Genomic DNA, 24,656 nt, shown 5'->3' with positions numbered 1-24,656 from the left:
ATGACCAAGCACGTAATTAAAATCCCTACAAAGCCTTATGCCAAACTACCTGCCCAGTAACTCCAGGCTTTAAGCCCAGGACTTCCACAAGCAGTCCCTCCTCTGCACGGAGCTCTCCACGCAGCTGGGCTCACACTCGCTTAGTCCCCACAAGTGCTCCAGTTTGGGCCCATCCGGCTCCCCACGTCACACCCCCCCGTCTCTGCCCTCCATCTGAGGCTCTCTGACCCCTCTACACAAAACGACCCCTCAGCTCTATCCACTGATCTGCTCCTTTCCCACCTTGGTCTTCAGACTGTGTGTCTCCTCTTAGCAGCTTCTGCCCTTCCTCTTCCTCATCTGCATTCTTCTCAGTTAATTCTTTCTCAGTAAGTTTTTAAAGCTGCATTATGAGAATAAAGAAGCATATTCTATTACTTGCTCATAACATGCCTGGTATTGTATTTTCCCAATTCTACTTTTCCTCTCCCTGCCCCCTTGACTCTTCAGCTGACTCAAAAATGTACAACATGAAATATCACGAGCTTAGCCAACAAATAGAATTCGTTAAAATGACTATACAAAGCTGTCAAACACTTACTTAAGAATGATTTTATTAAACATAAAATTATACCAAAGCAAATTCTGGAGTCATTTCTAGAAATAAAGACATTTTCAGCATTCAGAAATGCTGTGCTTATGTTATATACATATATATATATGTTATATACATATGTTTTTTTCAGTAAGGCATTTGAGATGCTTTGCATTCTGAAGAAAAAAAAATAAATAATAGGAGGGGATGGATGCATTTACAATATAAACCGAATCTGCTACCACTTTACTTACAGTTTACCACAGATGGCAACACAGTTTTGAACCACTAATATTTTCTTGCTGTTGTTTAGTTAACTTTCATGGTGTTCAACATAAATTCAGTGCATCTGGAAGCAACGAAAGGCAAGACTTTATTGTTATTTCCAACATCATCTTGCATTCTGGCACACATTGACATGGTTGCAGCATCACATCAGTGTTTTCAGCTTGTCATTCTGTGGGTGTTTGATTATAGGTATTGCCAAGAAACTGCACTTCCAAAATACTATCTGTAGGAGGACAACTTTTAAAGGTGACATTTCACACTAAACTCAGCAGGTGAGATGAACACAAATATATGTAATTCCACATACTATGTGTTTATGTGAATTGTGTCTTCTTTGGAATCAGTTAAAAAGCAAACAAACAAAAAAAAAACTAAAGTGCTTTTCAAATATGTCCTCAAGATTAAAAGGACAAACAGATAAATCATCAGTTGCACACCAACATCATTATATTGCTTAAAGAGGCTTCTTGACAGAAAGATAAACATTATCAGCACTTGATTCAGCTCTGTAATTAAGCATATATTATTTTAAGGATTTCCAGACAAAAATCCCAACTGTGCACTGTTCACTGGAAAATGTAATGCTTCTTAATGCAGTGCAGTCGGCTTTTAGTGCAAGTTCACTAGCATTGGTACCAAACTCAACTTCTTGTGCTATGGGGTTTTCAAAAATTTCATACAAAATAATAACAATAGCACAGTATGGACTAACCTATAGAGTCAAAAGCTAGCCTTAAGAAAAACTGGAAGGTCTCACAAAAGTGAGCAACTGATCACTCAGAAATCATGCCACCGTGTAATTTGAAACAGCTAGCAGAAAACCTTAATTGAAATCCAAAGTATTCTGCAGCCTTTGCCAGGCACTATTTGGCTTTTAAAGATTGATTTAATGAGAGAGACAAGAATAGAGAGAAATTAAAGCTTAAGAGCTAATTTTTTTTTTTTTTTTTTTTTTTTTTTTGTACAATTCAGGTTCAATTTCTGCTGCAGAATTTTCAATTTCACTTTACAGTCCTGTGAAGTTAGCATCTGGAGGACTGCTAGTATTTTCTAGACCTTCAATAAGGAGAAAAAATTTCTTAGAAGAGTACACATGTATTTATTTCATCTAATATAAAACTCTGCTGCAATTGAGAGATTGAAGGATGAAGAAGGTAAAGAACAGTTATATAAAGGATAACAGTTACACATCCCTCAAACATCAGACATTTGAAAACCTTTTAAATAAAAGGCAGTGAGACTAAGTGCCTCATTCTGAAATACCTAAAAACAGGCTTCCCTGATGCTCAGTTTGATGGTTGTAAACAGCAATAAAATTATACTTGAGGAAAGAATAAGGTTCTGATACAGTAATATTATGTGGACTACAGATCTTTTTACAGCATATAGAAGATAACAAAGAAACAGCCTCTCCAGTCAAACCTCAGCTATGTTAGATTCCTAATTTCCGTGCCTAAACTTTTAAGGCCACAGTACTATGTCGACATGTGTTTGATGTAAGATTCCAGTTTTCAAAGCCAAAAAGGTTGTGGCAGTACCGTCCACACTGCCTGCAAGGAAGAGCCTTAGTGCAAGCCCTAGCTTCAGGATTATCCATGCAGATGTCTTCCTGATGAACAGGCTGGTCCTCTTGTCCAGGCTGCAGCTACAGAACAGACCATCACTTGTGACACAGGCAAAACAGGGAACAGTGTTTTCATCGATGTGTAGTCTTGGATACCTGCTTGGCACCGGAGTTCTGCTTTATGTTAGAGAAATTAGCTCTCATTTATATTTAGAAATAAATTATCTGTATTCAGAGGCTGTGCATTCCTTTCATATCCCCAGCTTAAGAACACAGTATATGCAACGATTTACTAGGCCTCCAAATGAACCTGGCATGTGTTTTTTAGAGTTGGTACCTGCATGTTTACGGGAAGCTCTGATAGTCAAGGACATCTGGATCCAGGAATAGAGACTGATTTGATCCAGTCTCCACCTGTAAGTTACTCACCAGACAGAATGCTTCAAGGTTATAAGAAGTATCATTTAGTTCTTTCAATAAAGTATTCATTGTTATTTGAACTCCATTACATTTGTGATGTTTCTTTGCACAGAAAATGCTATCAACACTCTCTCATTCATTAATTCTTCTATAAGATTATGTCCTTCAGTCATCTGTTAAATTTCACATACAGCTTTCACCAAAATAACAATTAAAATTCACTATAGTATTAACAGACTGTTTTGGACCATTCTCACATAATTAACATTTGACAAACAAACAGTATTAGCTTAACAGACAGAGTAGTTAAGCCCAGCAAGTTTTAATATAAAATTTCAAACTATATTGTCAGTTCATTTGTGGAATGCAACAGCTGACAAAAAAAAAGAAAAAAAAAAAGAAAAAAAAAAGTTCTCCATCCAGAATTGCAAATGGATCTTTCTCATTGGTATGAAAGCCTATGCAGTTACTGTATTTCTGGAAAGAAAGTAACAAAATAAGCCAGAAAGAAAATTAAGCTGGATTTTAAAAGTGCAGTATTTCTTTGTTTGATTATTTGTGATGTTGTATCATCTCTTCAAAGCTATTATTTTGAATGGACAGGGAGCTAAAGTTAGACCAAACCTTCCCTCCATAGATGGTTTTGTAGCATTTTCAGGGTACAAAAAGGTAAAGCTTTGCATTAGACTTGCAAAAATTAAGAACAGCTCCATTTTTGCCAACTGCTCTCCCATGCACACACGTTTACCTAAAGAATAGTTAGAAAGAGATGTATCAGTGCTTTTTATACCATTGATCCATTTGTTAACACACATGCAATTCCTATTCCAAATGCAGAATTGCTCCAGCTATGAGTAAGTTATGGGCTTCCAAACCTCTGGTCTCTGGTATTTGAGTCTGAGTTTTGCTCAGCTTTACTGCTTGATATTAACAGTACTTATTCCATAGGAAAAGTATTATCAAAGCAGGAGTCATCATCTCTCATTTCCGCTTGGCAACTGCAGCTTTTAAGAACCCAACCCATTTTGCAAACCACCAAATGCAGTAATAAAACAAGTCCTGTGAGTCCTTTTAAATTTCATGCCTCTGAGGCCCTACACTTGATAAAACAGTATGTTGGAATCTTACCCATTCCAAAAGGAATGAATGCCTCTTTCTTAATTATCTGGCCATTTTCATCCAGAAATCTTGTTGGTTGAAAGTCGTCTGGGTTCTCCCAGATATTAGGATCTCTGTGTACTGACCACAAGTTGGGCACGATCACACTGCCCTTTGGAATAGTGTATCCCTGCAGCACTTCAAAAAAAAAAAAAGAAAGCACAAAGACACAGGATCTGATAAACTGCTAGAAGCAAACACAGGAGACTTATTAAAAAAAGAAAACATCACAAAAAACGATACTGATCTGTAGCTGTGGGTTACAAATGTAGCAGGCACTTGAAGCAAAGGTGACCTGCGCTAGCCAGGCTGGGTCACCACACAGGCCAGAGCAGCTGGAAAGAAACCATGTTATGGCAAACAACAGCTCCCTGCAGGGAAAAGGCAGCTGAGAAGCTCCAAAGCCTCCTTCAGCATGCCAATACCACAGAAGCAGTCATTAGAAATGCACTCTGCTGAATGGAAATGCTGTGATCTAACTTCCTCCCAGTTCTCTGCTGTTACAGAACATCCGTGCAGAGATGATGGAGGTAAGGAAGAGGCATGTATTTTGAACTGTATTCACTAAAGGGTTTTGAAGTTACTAGTGTCATTTAAGCTTGTTGAACCTTACTGTTCTGCAAGCCAAAACACTAAAAAATCAAATCAATTCAGAATTAGATTTGAAAGCCAAGTACTGCTACCTCTCATTGACTTAAATCAGTTCTCAGCTACAGACAACAAAAGGACTTTAGAAAATATATTTATTACTATTATTTCTGCTGATATGCCTTTTAAGTTTTAGCAAATCAGTTACTTGTAAGTGAATTTTTCAGATCTCTATGTCAGATGGCCAAAAGCAACTCCAGGTACAAAGGTATATCATGAATTACATCAGCCAACATTAACTGACACCCCAGAAAAGACATCTCTCTAAATTAGAGAGACATTCTGGACATCATGTCAGGCATGCTGCTTACCTTAACGAATATCTCAAGCCTAGCTACTCTTTATACAAATGGCATTTTACATAATTGAGCTACAAGTTTTAATAGACAAATGAGGTTTCTGTAAATTCTCACCAGATGTCAGATGTCCCATCAGACCTTCATCCACAAAAGAAACACTCTACAAATGCTTACCAGCAGTTTCTGAAGCCATTCGTGGGATAGAAAGGGGAACAACCGCAGTCATCCTCTGCACTTCCATAATGGTTGCCTCTGTGAAAGGCATTTGAGCCTTGTGGGTAAGAGAGGGAACTTTGTCACGACCTAGAACTGCTTCAATTTCTGCATGAACTTTCTCTATTCAAAGAGAGTGATTAAAAAAAAATTAAAAAAAAAATACAATATGTGAGAAGGCATAATCTTAATTTCACTTATCTGTGCCTCAGTGTTTACACAGACTTATCAAAAATGACTACAATGCATGATCTTCTAGCCAAAATAACTATGGCAGCAATAGCCTAGAGAACAGTCTCAGTAACGAAGAAACCGACTGGCTAAGCACAGGAAAAGTTCTGTTTCAGTTCCAAACGTAGTTGTAACCTTAGTTAACAGTTTAACTATACAGTAGCTTGAATAGTCAAAACATTAAGAGTTTGGCCTGTTTAAAAAAAGAAAAAAAAAAAAAGAAAAAAAAAAAAAGAAGACAGCATAGACTGTACAACCCAGCTGGTCGCCTGTCCCTGCAAAAAGTCAGTTTTCAGAGCTGGAAAAGGTGATGAAGAGAAGGGAAAGCTTTAACTGTGGTTGCTCTGGATACTTCATTCTGGAGCACGAATTCTGGTGCTGTTATTGCAGGCATTACAGCCATGCAACTCTTGCTTTGCTGTTTCCCACTTTCTACTCACAGAACTTAAACTCAGCTATTTCTCATTTACCCAGGAAAGCATCAGACGTTCCATCGCATCACATGTTTGCCCACAGGAAAAACAGAAGTTATTGAGCTCATCTCCACTCTCATGAAAAACAGAAAGTTTCGGAACACTTGCTCCCCCTGTGGTCTCACTAAAGGCTCAGCATACAAGGAAGTCAATTAAGAGAAGTTTCAAAGACACAAGGTTTGTTTTGCCCTCAGACTGGACGATGCTGCCTTTTTTCCAGGTAACTCGGAATCTGGCTACAGAGCAATAGAAAATCCTGAGAGAAGCTCACAAAATCAACTTTTCATTAAAAAAGAAAGTCCATTTTTCGTTTTTTACCCTTGATACCCTGAACATTTTGTGCTTGACATGCTTGCCTTTTCCAAGATTCCCCAGCACTGAACCAAGATTCTCACTGATTCTGTTTCCAGAGACAGAGGAGCAACCAGAAATACCGTACGGGTAGTGATGAGTGAACGCCTGCTGCCACCTATTGGGATTGCTGGGGAAACAAAATCTCATGTAAAGAGCACAAGAAGAAATGGCTTAACGACGACAGGTCTGTTAAGAGTGTGGCCCATGAGTACCTGGTCTGTGGATTTTGTTACTTGTTTCATTATTATTTATTTTTTCACTGGCACATCAGAGCCCTGCATTCAGGTATGCACATTCACAAATGGGAATTAAAAAAAAAAAGAGAAAAATTAAGGAGATTGACTGTTTCATGCCGAATATGATGAATTTTATACCACTGTTCAAAAGTGGTATAAAACCACTGTCTTATCATACCACTGTCTTATCATGAACAACCCTTCTTAGGAGTTTGTGAAGGTATGTGGAACTACACAGACAGTAGCCAAAATGCTGCTAGCCATTCATTTCCTAAAACTATCTGCCTGCATTTACCACTGCTGCATTTTCTTGCATTCCCCTTAAGGGACAGGAGAAAAATCACTGGGGCGGGGGGAAGGAGGGCAGAGAAGGAGAAAAAAATAAGGTGCATACATTAATTCCCAAGCAAACAGGAGACATAGGGAATGGGATATTAAAAGTAAGAGAATTATATTACGTAGCCAAGGGATACATATGCTTCAGGGTACTGAGCTTAAACATATTGTTTAACAACAGCTATGGCATAAGGAGAAAGGTAATTGGAGAAAGGCAGTAGAAGTGGTAGAAAACAGAAGAGAAAAATAATTATCACGTGTTCATTAGCAGACAAGAGGGAAGGAGGATTCAAACAAACAAACAAACAACACACAAAACCTGCCCAGCTCTCTCTTGTGTAATTTAGAGCATATCTAATTCTTGTAACTACCTATCAAGTCCAGCAGTGATAACACACAACCATTAAATGATAGAAGGAGCCCATGCAATTTGTCCTCTGTGAACTCTGTCTTGTATATACTGAACTGATACCCTATTTTGCAATCTTTGTCCAACAACTTGTATTGACTTTGTACAATAAACTATGATCTTGACCTATTTAAAGAGATTACTGCAGAGAGGCACTGTAAACAAGTATCCATTGGCTAATTTGTAAAGCAGCTGCAGTACATGATAACTTCAAAATTTCAGGTATTTTATAAAAGTATTACATAAAGGTTTATATTGCACTTAGATAACTTGAGTTTTGCTCTTTGTTCCACGTTAGCAAGAAGCCTGGGCGAAGGGGAAGTGGTTCACTGTTACAAACTGAAGCAAAATTACCAAGTGGAATTTGTCCATTCTGCTGAGGTTTCAGTCTGTGTGTATCTAACAATCAGTTTAGTGGAAAGCGTTTACTGGGCAGGGCTTTGTGAGATGCTGCTAATAAGTTGATAAATCAGCTGCTTTATTTTGTTTAAATTCATAGAATCATAGAATCATCAAGGTTGGAAAAGACCTAAAAGATCACCCAGCCCAACCGTTCCCCTATTCCCAACAGCTCCCACTAAACCATGTCCCTCAGCACAACATCCAGTCTTTCCTTGAACACCCCCAGGCTCGGTGATTCCACCACCTCCCTGGGCAGTCCATTCCAGTGCCTGACCACCCTTTCTGAAAAGTAATACTTCCTCATGTCCAGCCTGAATCTCCCCTGCCGTAGCTTGAAACCATTCCCTCTGGTCCTATCACTAATGACACGAGAGAAGAGGCCGACCCCCAGCTCACTATAACCTCCCTTCAGGAAGTTATAGAGAGCAATGAGGTCTCCCCTGAGCCTCCTCTTCTCCAGGCTGAACATTCCCAGCTCCTTCAGCCTCTCCTCATATGGCCTGTGTTCCAGACCCCTCACCAGCTTTGTTGCCCTCCTCTGAACACGTTCCAGGGCCTCAATATCTTTCTTGCAGTGAGGGGCCCAAAACTGGACACAGTACTCGAGGTGCGGCCTCAACCAGTGCTGAATATAGGGGAACAATCACCTCTCTGCTCCTGCTTGCAACACTGTTTCTGATGCAAGCCAGGATGCCATTGGCCTTCTTGGCCACCTGGGCACACTGTTGGCTCATGTTCAGCCGAGCATCAATCAATACCCCCAGGTCCATTTCCTCTACGCAGTCCTCCAGCCACACCGCCCCAAGCCTGTAGCGTCGCCTGGGGTTGTTGTGGCCGAAGTGCAGGACCCGGCATTTGGCCTTGTTGAAACTCATCCCATTGGCTTCAGCCCAGCTCTCCAGCCTGTCCAGATCCCTCTGTAGGGCCTCGCTACCCCCAGGCAGATCCACACTTCCAGCCAATTTGGTGTCATCTGCGAATTTACTGAGGGTGCACTCAATGCCCTCATCGAGGTCATCAATAAAGATATTGAAGAGGACAGGCCCAACAAATTCAACAAATTATATTTGATAAATAGGACCAAAAAAAAAAATAAAAAATGTTGCCTTTGCAATGACATGTATTGTATTGTATTGTAGCAAGACCCAGCATAAAAGATATTTAATCAAAATGAACTGTAGTTCTTTGGCAATGAAATCTTATCTCAAGAAATCCTGAAATACAGCTCTAGCAAGTATGATTTTAATAGCATACCGTCTCCAGTACCACCAGTATTTTTTGTATTTGCAACAACACACCAGGCATTCTCTAGAATTCTGTCACAAATACGAACATGACTGCATCGCTGTCAAAAAAAAAAAAAAAAAAAAAAAAAAACGGGGTTGCAAGGAACATCTGGAGGTCATCTGATCCAAACCATTACCCATAGCCAAGTCACATTCCCAATCAGAGATAACTTGGAAGGTAGACCATACTGCTCACAGTCATAGCCCATCAGGTTTTATAAATTTTGTAACTCTAGAGGTAATCTGTTGCAGTCCTTGCTGTTTTCATAGAGGACAAAAGAAGCAGTATCTAATCAGAATTCTCTTGTAGATTCTCTCTGCTGCCTCCCTTCAATGCTTTCAGTGCTCAGCTCCAAAAAGACTGCCTCCATCTCTTCAGCATCTTCTAATTAGACAGTTGTATGCAGCAGGTTTCCCCTCCTTTCCCTATTACTGAATACTCCCAGTTCCTTCTGTGTCACCAAATGGGCCGTGCACTCCATGCCCTGTCCACCTTGCTGGCCCTTTGATGGGCTTGCTCCAGCATTTCAGTGCTTCAGGATCCCAAAACTTGACACAGAATTCCAAACACATTTTCCGGTGCCCCATAAAAGATAATAATTAATTCCTCTTCTTGAATACAGGTATGATATTCTCCTTCTCTTCCTCCCTGTCATCTGCAACCTACTCAGCAGTCATAACCATTTAGAAAGAAGTCTTTCAGAAACTTCAGCTGCCTCCCTCAGATGTATCCCAGCTGTCCCCAAGGACTTGTGAAAGCCCAATTTGCCTAAGTGACCTCTAATTTGATCTCCCTCTACAATGGATTTTGCTTCACTGCTCCAGACTCCCCAGTAGGTTCAGGAGCCTCCTTACAACTGCCCATCACTACATTGCTGCTGTAAGCCTGGAACTAAACAGTTGCCAAAAAGAAAGAAAGAAACAAAAAACAACCACCAAACGGCTATGCCAAGGTTCCTTTGAGTTACTTGCAAAAGATGAAGTTGTCCCAGAACAGAAGAAATGCACAGACACAGCATAAAGGACAGTTGAGATAGTTAATACACAGCACTAACTTAAAGATCATCCTAGTAGGGTGGGATAGAAAAAGATGTCTTATTACATACCAGCCTTTCAAATTGCACATAGATATGTAGCAGCACTCCTAATGGCTTCAATAGAGTTTCCGATTGCTTTCAATTCTGAAAATCCAAGCTGAGTTTGCAAAACACCAAGAATAGTCTTACCTTGTACTTCTGGGTAGAGGGACATGTAGAGCAGGCACCACAATATCGTGTTGGAAGTAGTGTCTGTGCCTGCAATGAACAGGTCTCCAATGATAAAAAATAGGTAGTCTTCATTAAAACTGCTCTCCTTGTTGTTCTTCTCTTCTTCTGCATGGAGGAAGTACATATCAATGAAGTCCCTGGGATTTGCTGCATCCAGCGTATCCCTGTGCTGTGCAATTATTTTCTTTAGAAAAGCAGTAATATCTAACTCTGTTTTTCTAAGCTCCCTGAAAGGACCGAAGGGAAGGTAGTACAGCCACGGGCAGATGTTGACCAGGATCATAGAGCTGTGCACACTTAGCTCCAGCGCACGGGCCATGTTCCTCAGCATCGTCTTGAACTCAACATCTTCGTAATTGAAACGCCTGCCAAAGGCCATGGAGCAGATAACATTGGACACCGCATTGCGGATAATCGGAAACGGACTGAACGAGTCCTTTCCATGCTTCAGCATTTCTTCCTTTATGAACTTCAGCTCCTCAATGATCTTAGGCTCTAAGCTATGTCTTCCTACTCCAAAATGCCGCAGTGTTGCAAGAGAGAATTTCCTCTGCTGCTTCCACACAGGGCCATAAGGTGCAAAAATAACGCCTAGAAGGGAAAAGAAACAAAGCTGTTCTGTTTTCAAGTGGAAAGAGGAGAAACAGTTACACAGGCCTGCAAACCGTAAGTCAAAAGAGGGGGAAAAGATACACAGCAACTGTCCCAAGCATTGGTTTTGGAGCCAGAGGAGGAAGAACTTCAGTGTCCTGAGATGCAAAGGTGCAAATTCTTTGAGCAAGACAGAATGTGTGATATTAAAATACCAATTCTTTCCTTTTCTGTTTCTGCTGATTTCTCACTGTTTGTGTGCACACAGTCCTACTGTAAGTATTGCTTTTACTTACAAAGGATACATGTGCTGCAAACAAACACACAAAGTGAAGACAGATCCAGAGCCACGTGGCAACAACCTGATTTGCATCTCTGCACTTCAGTGCCTCTAGGCACATGTTCTGCGAGATAACATCGCTATGAAATAAAGCTCAGTTCCTCAGCTTCATAGAAATATTGCTCACTTACAAACAGAAACATCCCTGCTGCACAACCAAAATAAACTCTTTCTAATACTCCACAGTTAACCTGAGAGTGGTTAAAGCCATCAAAACAAGGGCCAGTGCTGCTTTCATTCTCCTAATACTGTCACATCATCAATTCTGCCTGGAAATAGAAAGTTACTTTATAAAAGCAACATCAATTCTTCTATCAAATGTCAATCTCAATGCTGAGTTTAAATGGAAGAGGTCACAAAAAATTGGCAGCAGAAAAATGCACCATTTTTCTATATTCAACATCACCTAGATTTCTCTTAAGACTTCATGTACGTAGCCCCAGTACACAAGTAAGAAATCTATGGATAGAAATCTGCAGGTACAGGACTGCAGACGTCCTTAAGTGTCTTCAGTCCAAGAAGCATGAACAGTTCAATGTAACATAAAGCTGGTAATCTTTACAGCCAGATTTTCTGATTACATTATCTATTCTATTCACATTATCAGACTGAAAAAATAATGAAAATTCAAAGACATGACCTAGTTTTGAAAGTCCTAAACAAAATAAGCAGAGCATTACCATGAGTCAGCACAAGCCGACCATCGGCTGAACTTCACTTTCTCTGCACTAAACCATTATCTATTCTCTAGCACTTTTAAAACAGAACCAAAACTTTTCAGATCCTCTCTTTTTAAAGCAACATTTCCTGTTAGTGCTCCTGCCTTCAAGGAGACACAGGGGTTGGTGAAATAAGAGGCTTATTGAGGGGCTGCATTTGGCTGACAACCAATAAACTGAGTTTGCAGGCAGACCTGTGGATATCTTGTAACAAAGCAATGCTTTATCACTATTTCTATCCCACAAGAAGCATCCTCAATATGGATACACGTACCCAATCTCTTCTGCCACACGGATAATTAGTTTCAGGATCCAGATAACCTCACAGGAGAAAACTGTGTGATTATCTCAGATGTAACAAAGTCTCTCCTAATCAAGGCAACAAACCTCACCCTGCATTACCAGAGCCTTTCCAGCAGTCAAGCTCAGAGGCTGCACAGCACAACTTCAGAGGACCTGAAACCTCTCACTATTGCAGAATAGCAAGAACTGATTTGCAAATTGGAAAAGTGTAACAAAGGAGAGAAGCGGATTATAGAGAAAGAGAAGGGTACAGACTAAAAGATAACTAATCTGCCAAACCTATCAATAGCAGGCAGCAATAATGGAAGAGCAGTCAACTGTTTTTGCAGATAATCGCTGCACAGACTGAAAATTCAAGGTATTTGGCACAGGTAAATGTAGTATAAAAATGAATTTGAACAAAATAAAATAACAAATTGTGAAGCATCAGGAACCCAGAATTATCAGGGCCTCATGCTCATTAAAGACAGCAAATTTCTGTTACCTGACAATTAAAACCCTTCCAATGCAACCAACAAAGCAAAAAACACACATACAAGCAAACGAAAAGTCCCTTTTTACATGAAAAGTTCAAATAAAGCAAGTTCTGCCCAAGGTTATTCCCCCACCCCCTTAATTTCTCACTGTTTGGTTTAGTGTTGCTGTAATACTGACAGGACTGTCAAACAGGATTCACGACAGAAAACATTCAACTTCTGCCTTGCTCCATGTCCATGTCTGGAAGAGCACAGGGCAGGACTACAAGGGCTGACATACACTTAGCCTCCATCCTTTTTTGCTATGCAGCCTTTGAAATGCAGTTATTTGCCATTTGGAGGCTTCTGCTTGCTCTCCTCCAAACACAAAAATTTATTTGCATCTTACAGAACACAGCTGAGATAAGCACTTCTCTTTCACATTATACTCATAGAGAGTAACAGTAAAGTTTAAAATAAATCATTTCTCTTAGATTTTTTCTTGCCTTACTATTTTCTTCCAAAATTATTATTATTTTTTTTAAACGCATTTGCTCCTTTTGTGACGTACCCTCTGTCAAGTAATTTTAATGTGAGATTGGACTATGGTAAGGAGGAACAAACGCACTTCTCAGAATAGGAACAGATAAAGCCTGGAAATAAAAATATTTTGTTTACACAATGAAGAGCAAGGAATCTGAAATGGACACCTGCTGATTTCTGAGCACAAATACAGGCTGGGCAGAAAATGGATTGGGAGTAGCTTTGCAGATATGCACCTGTGGGTGCTGGTTAATGAGAAACTCATCATGAACTGTATGCTTGCAGCCCAGAAAGCTAACTGTATCCTGAGCTGCATCAAAAGCAGCATGACCAGAAGGGTGAGGGAGATGATTGCACTTCTCTGCTCTCATGAGGCCCATCTGGAGTACTGCTCCCAACTCTGGGGTCCCCAGCCCAAGAAAGACACAGAGCTGTTAGAAGATGAGTCATGAAGATGTTCACAGGAGTGAAACACCTCTTGTACAAAGAAATGCTGAAGGAGTGGGTTTGCTCAGTCTGCAGAAATCCCAGAGAAGCTGCAGCTGCCCCACTCCTGGAGGCCAGGTTGGATGGCTCTGGGCAGCCTGATCTGGTGGGGGGCAACCCTGATTGCAGCAATGGGTTGGAATCCTTAATGTCCATTGTAGCCCACTGGACCTGCAGCTGTTGTCTTGCCAGTAATGAAATCCTAGTATACTGCAGGTCGAGTACTCCATTCTGTCTGGTGAAAGCACCTACAACTTCCAGCAGCCTTCAGAGAAGCTCCTTGTGCTGGGCCAGGCAGCCCCCGCAGCCTGTAGCACAGACCCTACTCCTTTCTGAGCATTGTACACTACACCTGTAGTTCACTTTACAACACCAGGGAGGAATTCACCTCCCTGTGACAGCTAATGTCAAGTGATACATAACAATTTGGAAGAACTTCTTTATGATAAGGGTGACGGACCACTGGATCAGGCTGCCCAGAGAGGCAGTGGAGCCTCCTTCTATGTAGACATTCAAGACCGTCTGGATGCCTGCCTACCTGTGTGACCTATTGCAGGGAGTCTGTTTCAGCGGGTGGGGGGTTGGACTCACCGATCTCTTGAGGTCCCTTCCAGCCCCTGCCATTCTACACTTCTCTGCAGTTCGGACCATTTCACAGACAGACTGCACCTCTCGTACCTCCTTATTCCCAAGCACAGCTGCAACGACCTTCCAGACGGAACTAACCGCCAAGCGGCACGACCGCACCGCAGCGCTGCACGGGGAGCTGCATCCCTCCCACCGCCGCCGCGTTTGCTCCCAGCACAGCGAACGCTGCTTTCGCTCTTTCCTCCCACAGGCCGCGCAGAGCGGGGCTGCCGGCGAACCTCGGCCCGCAGGAGCCAGGCGCTGAGCCCCCCCAGCCCCGCCCGGCCCTTACCCTTATTGTGAGTGATCATGAGGACGATGGGGACGGAGGGCCGGTCGCTGAACACCTCCGCCTTCTGCACCAGCGCCTCCCGCACCGCCCCGAAGGTGTTGAGGACGATGAAGGGCCGGCTGCCCACGAAGAGCCGGAAGATGCCGCCGTACACCTTGGTGAGGCCGGTGAGGAAGACGTGGGGGGAGAAGACGGGGGAGCCGCGACCGCCGCCCCACACCTCCAGGACCCACCTCCGCAGCAGCGGCGGCGGCAGCAGGGCGAAGGCGAAGTTGCCCACTAACGGCCAGGGCGCGGGGCCCGGCGGCAGCCCCGGCGGCGTCCGCGGCCGCAGCAGCCAGTAGCAGCCCAGCCAGCACGCGGCCCCCAGCAGCAGCTCGGTGGCGGTGGGGGCTCGCAGAAGCCACTCGCCGCCCGCCGCCATCCTCTCAGGTGGCTGCGCTGGCTCCTGTCCGCCCCCCCCTCGGCGCGTAGCGGATTAAGATGGCGGGGGCGGGCGGGCCGCGGGAGGCGGGCTGGAGGCGAGGCCTGAGGCGGGCTGAACCCCCCCCCCCCACCTCTCCGTGTCCCGGACCTCATGCGCCGCTGGGCGTGGGCAGAAACAGGCGCAAGCTGCTGGTGGCAGCTCAGGATTGTTCTTGGTGAGTGACTACAACCCTTCAGAACGAACGCGACTTCAGTTCTCCGCCCAGGGGAACTCCGCATCGAAACGTAGCTCGGCACCGGGAGCCTCAGGTGCTACACGAGGCTACCGCGCGCTCCTCGAGGCAGGTGCTGTAGCACGGGGCACTGAGCGACGGTGACTGGCCCTCGGTAAAGAGGCTCTTTCAAGGTTTTCAAGTGACTCAATCGACTGTTTAAGGATATAGAAGGACAAGTGGCTCTTAAAATAATAGCTGGACTACAATGAAAAGGTTTTATTGCAAGTAAGTGTACAGAAGTTACACGAATTGTAGACACACGTAAAGCTTCCAGTGGTCAAGGTCTGTTTTTCCCCAAGCAATTAAGGCAACTGTATGCAATCTCTTTCATCTAATATAAACAGCAAGCGGATCTTTCACTACCGCTGAAACAAAGCAGAAACTAAGATCTCATGGAAATCTCCTTAAAGCAGAACAGAATGCAGATTTATTTTGTCCATATTTGGCAGAAATTCAGAGGTTCAATTACCATGTTCACAAAAGAGGCACCTATTAGAAAAAAACAGCATGAGATAATGTGAAAATTTAGCTGAACAAAACAAAATCTGAGTCTCAAGGGCAGTTTTACATTCTGCAGTCTGTCCATACATAGTTAAGCTATTTAGCTAATGAAAAATCATTAGTTTTCTATACAGTTTTTTTTTCCCCCCACATAGAAATTACCTAACCTCACCTCCTTCTAAGCCTGTTTGACAAGTGACTGGAGAAAGTAACTCTGCTTTCCTTGGAAATCATTTCTCCCCAGTCCTACTACAAGGTAGTAAAAGAAATTTTCCATTCACTGAAGTTAATTTGGACAGTCCATTCCTCAATCCATTTCACCCTAGACTGAGAAATCAAAGTTCTTGCTTTTAACAGTCAAAAAACTCCATGAAACAAGCAAATAACCCCCTTTCCTTCTTTCCAACCCACTCCCCCCACTAAGAGAAAAACCTCCATTAAGGAAGTACTTATCAAACAAAGTTAGTTCAAATTAATTCACATTTCTTTTAAGATAACCAAATTACAGTATTAATACCAAGCAAGAGAACTGGAAATTTAAAGAGTCAACTCTTCAAAGCAATATAACATTTCTCTCAAATTTTGACAGCCTTTGAATCCTATCACAAACACTTAGACTGTTGACTGGTTATTCTAAGCAGTTGTTAACATTCATTTTCCTCAGCAATGGGCTGTGTTGGTGTATTTCAGTTTATAGGCAACTTTCAGATTTTTATTTCAACAGGCACTTTGTTTGGAAAAAAAAAAAAAACAAACCCACAACCCATCAAGTACATTGAAGATGCTCCAAAGTTCTCTGAGTAGCATTAGTAGACTGACAAGCATAGTTCCACAACTCATAGCAGATGCTAACACAGAAAATCCGCACTCAGTCACCCACTAGTCAGTACCTGCCATGTGCTCACAAAAGCTTCATTTTTGCAGGGCATTTATACATGCAGCCATTTATTTCTGTTATTATTTGTACTATTATTTCTACTTATATTGCGCTTTTTAAATAAAAGAAAAAGATAGTTTTGTCTGAGGCAACTACTAATTAAAATAAAGTTATATTTCACCATGGCTTAAAACTATTAGAGATGACTTCATTCTCTCCCTTCAGCTCTTCCCAATTTCTTGCTATTAAATCAATTAGTGAGGCACAATACAGACTATTGTGCTAGATTTTCCATCTTCACTGGATGATCAGAGTAATTTCATTGGAAATAGAAGCAAACTAGTCCTGGAATAGTCTTTGCATAGACAAGAGAAGTTCTGTAGAACAAATCTTTGAGAAGCCTGTTTGTTTATTGAAGTAACAAAGGTAAATGGTTTGGAAGAACTTTTTCAGTATACAAAAGGTGCAACCTTACAACAAAGTAGCAGTGTCTCAGGTGGCACACTTGCCCATACAGACTGCTCACTCACACACCTGTACATGATGCCCCATCTGCACTTTCAAAAGTGCAGAAGTGGAAGATTTCATACTTTCTCACTACTGGATCATACTTATTTCAAAGTTGGGAACTATACTATAGCCTAATTTAAAGGCATCAGCACTTTCTCAACTGTCAGTCAAAAGGGAGCCTTTAACAAGAAACATAGGCTGTCATTTCTCTTGGAGAGAAAATGTAGATACTGCTGCCTAAAGACTCAATTTAGATTGATTAGGAAGTGCACAGACCTTTATTGTATGCAACATGAAACCATAACTAAAGAGGGGGAAAAAAAAACTCCAGAAGGCACAAGGAATTTCTCATCTTAAGAGCTCGCTTATGAAGCCGCAAACCAATAAGAACTTATCTGCCATAATCTCAATAATCTTAATTAAGGCTTTCACACTGACTCATAATATCCTACTACAAATTGCCTTGACAATCACATCAGACTTTCACTTTCAAATTTCACTTCTGCTCTTCAGATAAGGCTACATCATTGTCTTCCTTCACAAGATTGCTTTTCAAAAATTTCAGCAGAAGTTGCATCTACAATAGAGAGTAACGACCATTTCCTCACACAATTTTCTGTCTTCAAGATTTCAACAAAGCTGATGAAGCCAGAGAACATTTTTAAAAAGTACCAAGTTTATGCCTTAATCATAGATACCACATCCTTTACATCTTATATCAAGTTTCCAAAGGATAGCTGTCCTAAGCACTTATGAAAATTCAATCTCAGACTAACCTTTACCCTACACACTCCTGCCTTCTTCCTGCATTTAAAATATTTACAACAATTTTTTGTAGGTTTCATACAAAATAAATAGAAAAGGGTCATATTTTTATAAAAAGCATTTAGAACAAGCTTAAAATATAGAGAAATTGCTTTATTGAAAAAGGTGTCAAAACAGCTCAGCTTAGTGTTCATGGGCAATAAGAGAATACCAGCTCTTGGTAATTTTTGAGATTATTAGCACCATAGATGGACATAGTTTCTGATTTTATTATTATTTTTTTTTTTTAAAGATGAATGTGGTCATGTAAGTAGTCCCAAGAATTTCATTTCTTTAGTACATTGACCATAAAGTTTCAACTTCTTCGTGCCAAGTGAGCAAACCGCACAGAACAAATTTCTTTGACATTTTCACCAAATTCATGGTCAACAATGCAAGTGATCATGACAGATAGCACCTTTTATGATATAAGCTATAAGCTGCTTACATTATTGCTTTTTTTTTTTTTTTAATTACAGCCAGTAATTTTTTTTTTTTTTAAATATACAGTGAACATAGATTGCAATGTCTTACAAATCACAACACCAGTATCTCATGGTGTACAGCAAACTACAACACTGAGTTGTCATCTACTTAACAAAAAATAGTTGACGTGCTAGGAAGCATCATAATGTTCTCAACATTTTACAGTTTAAGAGCCAACTCTTGCTAATTGTGAATAAATCACAAGAAAAGGAGCTCCAGCTGGCAACTATCAGTAAAAACTACAGCACACGAGGCCTAAAGTAGTACCATTTGTTAAAGAAATGTTACGCTGTACAGCATTTGCGGAACCGAACCCCAAAACTGCAAGGAAGAAAGAAAAAGGCCATACATTAGCTCCTTAGCATGCACGAACCACGGCACTCTTGTTTTCAACCTAGGAAAAAATGATGCCAGAAAAGCTGCTGGTTGATGAGAATGAAAACCACATTGCAGTTGAAAGGAATGTCCTGCATAAGCCTCTGGAGTTCTCCTCAAAGTCACATGGAAACAGAAAGAACTGCAGCCATCAGCAAACTATTTCTCTTGCTTTCAGGCTTCTGGCTGCAACCCTGATCTCAACAAAACAACCAGACCTCATCTTTATCACACCTGAAACATGCTATCTTAAGTCAGAACATTGAAAAATATATCTATATATCCATAAAACATTCACAGAGCAAGAATTTCTCAATGCAAGTGATTTCTGACGCAAAGAAACAAGCACTCCCTAGGATGTTAGATTTTGCACCTGGAAGTAATTTTGAGTAGTGCAGGTGTGTGTCTGACAACAATATCTTTTGGCTTTATTGTTAATTTTGGAGCCTTCTTAAAATGTCTATTATGTTACTCAGCATCAAGCTACTTAGAAAGCAACAGAAGCAGAAGACAGAAGCACAAGGCAGCCTACGCTACACTTAAGCACCATTTTGAATGGCCACAAACTATGAAAAATTGGAATGTAAAACCAACTAAAAATAACGAAACCAGAAATAAAGAAGCCCTGACACTCTACCCAAGGTGCAAGATGTGTTGAAGTTTCAAAATTCTGCTTAAATGCCATACACATAAAATTCACCAACGCAATTACAAGTAAGCGGGGAGATAAAATTCCCCATTGTATTCTCAGCGTTCCTGCTATCCTCTAACAGAGTCTAAAATATGCAGGCACATTCACTTCTAGCGCAGCTCACATGCTTGAAATAACACCAGCTCAGACACAGTGTTGAATGAGAACTGTCTTTACAGCAGTTCCCCTTTTTAGTCCTTTTCCTAAGTTTTCTCTTTTTTCATTGGCGCCCATTCTCAGCATCTTGGCACTATTACACCTTGCACTGGGAAGCATCATAAAGTAACAGAAAAAGCTTAATGTACAAGCAAAATTACTTCAGTGGCACACAGATATTTTAAAGCATTCTTAAGCAGTGACAGCCATTTGGAATAACGGTCAGCAGAAGTAACTTTCTTCAAAATTCTTCTTTTTCTCCCCCCTCCAGAAACTGAACTTTAATCACACTAGTTTTAGTGCCTGATCTAGAACACAAGAAATGTTTACTCTCACAGATCATTTTAGTGTTGTGCATCTGTAGGAGACTCCTAGCTGAGTTCAAAACACTAAGGAAAATAAAGATGAGCACAGAGCTCTACGCCTCTGAAGTCACCCAGTAGTGAAAACCAGTTCCAAGCATTTGCTCACATCTAATATACTGAGCAAGTATTTAAGATTATACCCTCTGAATCTTTAAGATAGTTTTAGTAAGAAAAAGCTTGAAGGAACCTTCCCACAAGCTGAAGTGGAAGACTTCACCTTGCACTGAAAATGAATGAATCTAATCTCAGAATCATAAATCATACTTCATGTCTAATGAAACAGGACAAGGGATTTCGTCTGGTACCAGACTTTTGCAGGATACATTGTCTAGCCAGACACTAACAATGGGTGAAAGTTTGAACAGATTCAGATTTAAGAAACAGATAATGAGATTACTCCAAATCCTCTTAAAAGAATTCTCTCTCGTGTCCTAAGATACCCTCTTAGTTCTGTCTTTACTAATAGGGCTTTGTTTCTCAATTACCTGAAGGTTTCCAACGTTTTAAAGTCTTTCCCTCCCCTCTTAAAAAAAAAAAAAAAAGAAAAAAAGTGGGGATGGGGAGGAAGGAGGAAAACCAATGCTAGAGTTCATAGCAATGCTTAGCACAGCTTTCTGTTACTAGCCCAGCTGCAGCTATCTTTCCAAGAAAACAGCAACGGAAAATGACTAACAATGATTAACATGTGCTTCCACACGGGAGCGCTAAGCACACAGAAATGTCAGGTTAAAGTGCTTCCAAGTGTGCTCATCATTTCTGGCTGGCGCATTCTCTTGGAAATCGGCATCTGCAGCACTACCACATAGCAGCTCATTTCTTGATACACTGGAGTTAGCCTTTTAAATCCCAGCTCGGTATTTGAATTTAAGAAATCCTGGTTTTTAAGTTAAGCATTCCCAGAAGTTTGATTCATAAATGCAGAGCACCCAACAGCATTCAAATGATTCTGATATGACAGAAGCACAACTGCAGCTTTTTGTTTCGTTTTTAAAGTGCCTACATAGTTCAACATGTAGATGCTCTTCAGTAGAGAGAAGGAACATTTTATTTAGTCACAGTACAGCTGCAGCTCGTGATATCTGTAAGAGATCATCATAACTCCAGGAAAGATACTTATAAAGACATAACGAAAAACAGTGGGCCTTCACAGCCCAAAACAAGCTTATAGTCAAGCGTCTGGTACATTAAGATAATCCAAATCTTCTTCTGTTTTCACTCACTGCAATCCTTTTCCCTCCTAAGAGGAAATCTTATTTTCTGCTTCACAGAATCTATATGTGATGATCTCCAAGTTCTTAAAATAACTTTTATTTACCAGCTGTTTTGTATTGGATAGACTACTACAGCCTTAAGCACTATCAAGTAATTACTTACCCTACTTCATCACCATATATACATAGGCATAAAAAGTCTTCAAGCACATCTGCACTATGTTTGCAAGAACAATTTCAAGCTATAAAGATATTAGAGGAATTTTTTTTTTAATTGTAAAGTAAGCACACACCCTTTTGGAGGCATTTGATACAGTGCAGTGAAGTTAAGCACCTAAAGTGAAACTGAGCTAGAACAGGAATCAAGTACTTTGAGCTAGGGTTGTCATTTACTTCTCTTCTGCATTACAACAGAAGTTTCTATCAGACTCAGCAGCAGAATGAAAAGCTCACGCTTACCAACAAAAGCAAAATTTTACTTTGTTCCATTTTTCTTCTTCCACGTTTTCCCTCACTGCAACAGGAAAACCCATCTAATCCCGCATGAAGAAATCCTAGTTGGCAGATACACTACAGAAATCCCACAGCAGTGGCTGTGCAATTAGTTATCTACACTACTCAAGTATTTATTATTCAGCCACCAGATGAATACCACTGCTTAAGCTCCTTACAGAAATGCTTTACCTCACGTTATTTTCAAGGCACAGGTAACAGCAGTGAAATCCATTTATGACTTCTAGGCTGTCTTAAGTTGAACATATCAAAGCCAGTATTCAGCTTCAGAAAATGTCGTGCTCTGTGAAGTTACACTGATATAACACCATCTTGTGAAATGTATAGTCTCTCATTGAAGTAACTCATTTGTACTCCCAAGGAAGTGTTTTGATACCAGCCTTTTAGTTACCCAAGTTGTGCCAGAAGCAAGCAAAAACACAGCCATGTTTACACACACAAATTCTAGAGGCATATTTGAAAACTGTGAGCATCTTATTTAAAATAAAACAAACAAACAAACATGAGCAGAATGTCTTCCTTAGCTAAGTTTTTACCAAGGATGTACTGTAAGGAACATGTTTTTATTGTATTGTACTTCGATAATGCACAAAAATTTGAGAAGAACATTAACATTCTAATGTACAACTTAGTTATTGATCCCCTTAACTAAAACAAAATTTATATTTGAATAATCTGTATTGCATTTTAATACTTTAACTGCACTATTTTAAAAACAAGTTCTCGTAAACTATGTTCATACTTGTCACTCAATTCAAGACACTTAAAATAAACACTATTTCCTTATACCAGTATAATTTCAACTCTTAATGCAGCTTTTGCTCTGCTATCAGGCTTAACTTGAAGACTTGGGAAAAAAACAATTAACTGCGGAAATGAACTGGTAAAGATAGTATGTTAGTTTTCTAGTTTGCTTTCTCAACAATACAAAGCAATGAAAAACAACAAGAACCAGGTAGTTGTTAATTAGCATCTGTGTTACACGTTTACACTGGTAGTTTCTTACATTCTCAGCCAACATGCATATATAACCATCCTAATTGAACTGAAACCAGGACAAAAAAAGAAAGAATTTGCACTTGGAGTTATACCACAGTGAAATGCAATCCCAAATGGTTTTACATATTAACTGTAGAAATGCTTCTGTTGTAGGCATTTACCTTGGCTTTTTTTTTTTTTTTTTAATTAAATCACAAAAATGCATCAAAAGGTAGAAAAACCAAATTAAATGCAGAACTATGGCCCCCAAGCAAACTTGCAATGTAGTTTCAACAGGAAATAGCTACTAAAAGTTTATTTTAAATACAGCCCCGTTCCAGATCTGGTCTTTCAAGCAGATGAGATCAATGGGACTTTTGCCTGAATTAAGAACAGTATGAGCACTCTTTTTCAGTTAAGTAGTTTTGTTTAACATGTCTTCCTACACATCAGCATGTGCTTCTGTGTGCGTATGCATATACATACACCAACAGTCACTGTATAGCTACAGATGCAAGGCCAAACTGCAGTTAAAGATTTAGACTTGGAAACTGTGCCCTTTTTAAAAAATAAAGTTCTAGGCTCCTTGAGCTCCGATGTTAGCAGCTATTCCTAATTTGCAAAGTCATCAGGTAGCACAACAGTTTAAATATAAAATGCTAATAAAAATGTAAAAATTGGTACATCATACAATATATTGAAGGTAGTGGTAGCAGTATTTTAGGGTCATAAGATAGCCATATCCACAGAATGTAAAAAAAGAAGTCAAGACTTGCTTCCAAGCTGTACTAGTCACACAAAGGTCTTACCTTCATTAGCAAGGATAATGCAACAAACCACTTCCCACAACTGTGCGTTCTTTTGTATACTTCAATACATCGATATCATGCTTCTATATTTTAGCATGTTTTGGCCCTTACACTCCAGAACTCTAAGGATGAGATTTTTGGGTGCTTCTGGGGACAAGTGATAGTTATCAACGACAGTGTTAACAAGGTCTTTGGCACCTCTATCTCATTTGTAAAGCAAAGTCCTGCTCCATATTCTGTAAGGAAAAATCCCATCAGCAGTGCATTCTATTAGCACATCACACTGCACCATGTGATCACAAAATAATATGAAATGGCAATATACATGTCTACAATTTATTTCCAATCAATTGCACAGCCGTTTGGTCCACTTCTTCAGTTACAATATAGTCCTCTTGAGAACTTTGGTTACAGCATTAATATTTTGGTAAAAAACAGAGCAGATGCTTTTCTTTTCTTCAGGTAGATTTCTCATTGTCTTCTCCCGTTTTCTGAACCCGTGAATACTTTTTGCATGAAGATTTGAAGCAGCTGGGAGGCCACGATATTGGCCAGGAGAAGCTGCAAGGAACAGATCCTTGCACGTTCTTCTCAAAGAAATAAAATATTGGATACCACCAAGCTCGAGAGAGAAAATTTGTCTGCGAAGAAACCTTTAGAGTCTGTATGGGCAGAAGCAGGTAAGGAAGAAAAGGACACAGAGACAAGAAGTTTAATTGATTATTGTGTACTACAGCAGCAACAAAAAAAATCTACATTAGAGTACATATCTCCAAAGACACATTGCCTTGCAGAAACACATGTGAATACACTGCATTTATTCTGAAAAAAGCAGTGAATACTCAGGTAAGATATGCATCATAATACAAGCATGTACTGCAAACTCAGCATCTTTAACACAAAGGGCAACTCTAATGCTACGTAGCTTAGGGAGACAAAGCACCCAAGTCTTTTTTGAGTGAGCATCCTTTCAAGCATGTCACGTTTTCATTGATGACTAATAGTTGAAAAATAGATTACAAGGCTTCAGAACTGATATTCTACATTCCTACTTGAAAAGGTTATAAAAATGTACCTTCTAGTGATGCTTACAGTACAGCTGCTATGGGAATTATGGTCTAGCTATTTTAGGTTGGTAAGAAATGTTTATCGTAAGCTTAGATG

At 40.3% G+C, this 24,656-nt stretch overlaps 2 protein-coding genes across 5 annotated transcripts in view; both read right to left on the bottom strand.

The window, feature by feature from the left end:
• Nucleotides 1-576: 576 nt before the first annotated feature.
• Nucleotides 577-14,960, bottom strand: LOC122156700 (cytochrome P450 2U1). Its single transcript, XM_042811722.1, has 5 exons — nt 14,516-14,960; nt 10,118-10,750; nt 5,126-5,287; nt 3,975-4,142; nt 577-3,594 (listed from the first exon to the last, which is right to left on the bottom strand). Exons 1-5 carry the CDS (start codon nt 14,937-14,939, stop codon nt 3,416-3,418), a joined length of 1,566 nt encoding a protein of 521 aa, XP_042667656.1. The 5' UTR covers nt 14,940-14,960; the 3' UTR covers nt 577-3,415.
• A 3,046-nt stretch (nt 14,961-18,006) lies between these two features.
• Nucleotides 18,007-24,656, bottom strand: part of SGMS2 (sphingomyelin synthase 2) — a 34,712-nt gene continuing 28,062 nt past the window's right edge. For all 4 annotated transcript variants that reach the window (XM_042812103.1, XM_042812102.1, XM_042812099.1 and 1 more), the window contains one exon: nt 18,007-24,154. In XM_042812103.1, the coding sequence (XP_042668037.1) occupies nt 23,951-24,154 (204 nt within the window). In that variant the 3' untranslated portion in view covers nt 18,007-23,950. The remainder of the gene's footprint in view (nt 24,155-24,656) is intronic.

The sequence above is a fragment of the Centrocercus urophasianus genome, unplaced genomic scaffold (genome assembly GCF_019232065.1).
Source record: "Centrocercus urophasianus isolate 14NV4802_14NV808 unplaced genomic scaffold, USGS_Curo_1.0 seq_13, whole genome shotgun sequence".
NCBI classification, from domain to species: domain Eukaryota; kingdom Metazoa; phylum Chordata; class Aves; order Galliformes; family Phasianidae; genus Centrocercus; species Centrocercus urophasianus.
The sequence above is the reverse complement of the archived record's forward strand: the minus strand, read 5'-3'. Positions and strand labels throughout refer to the sequence as shown.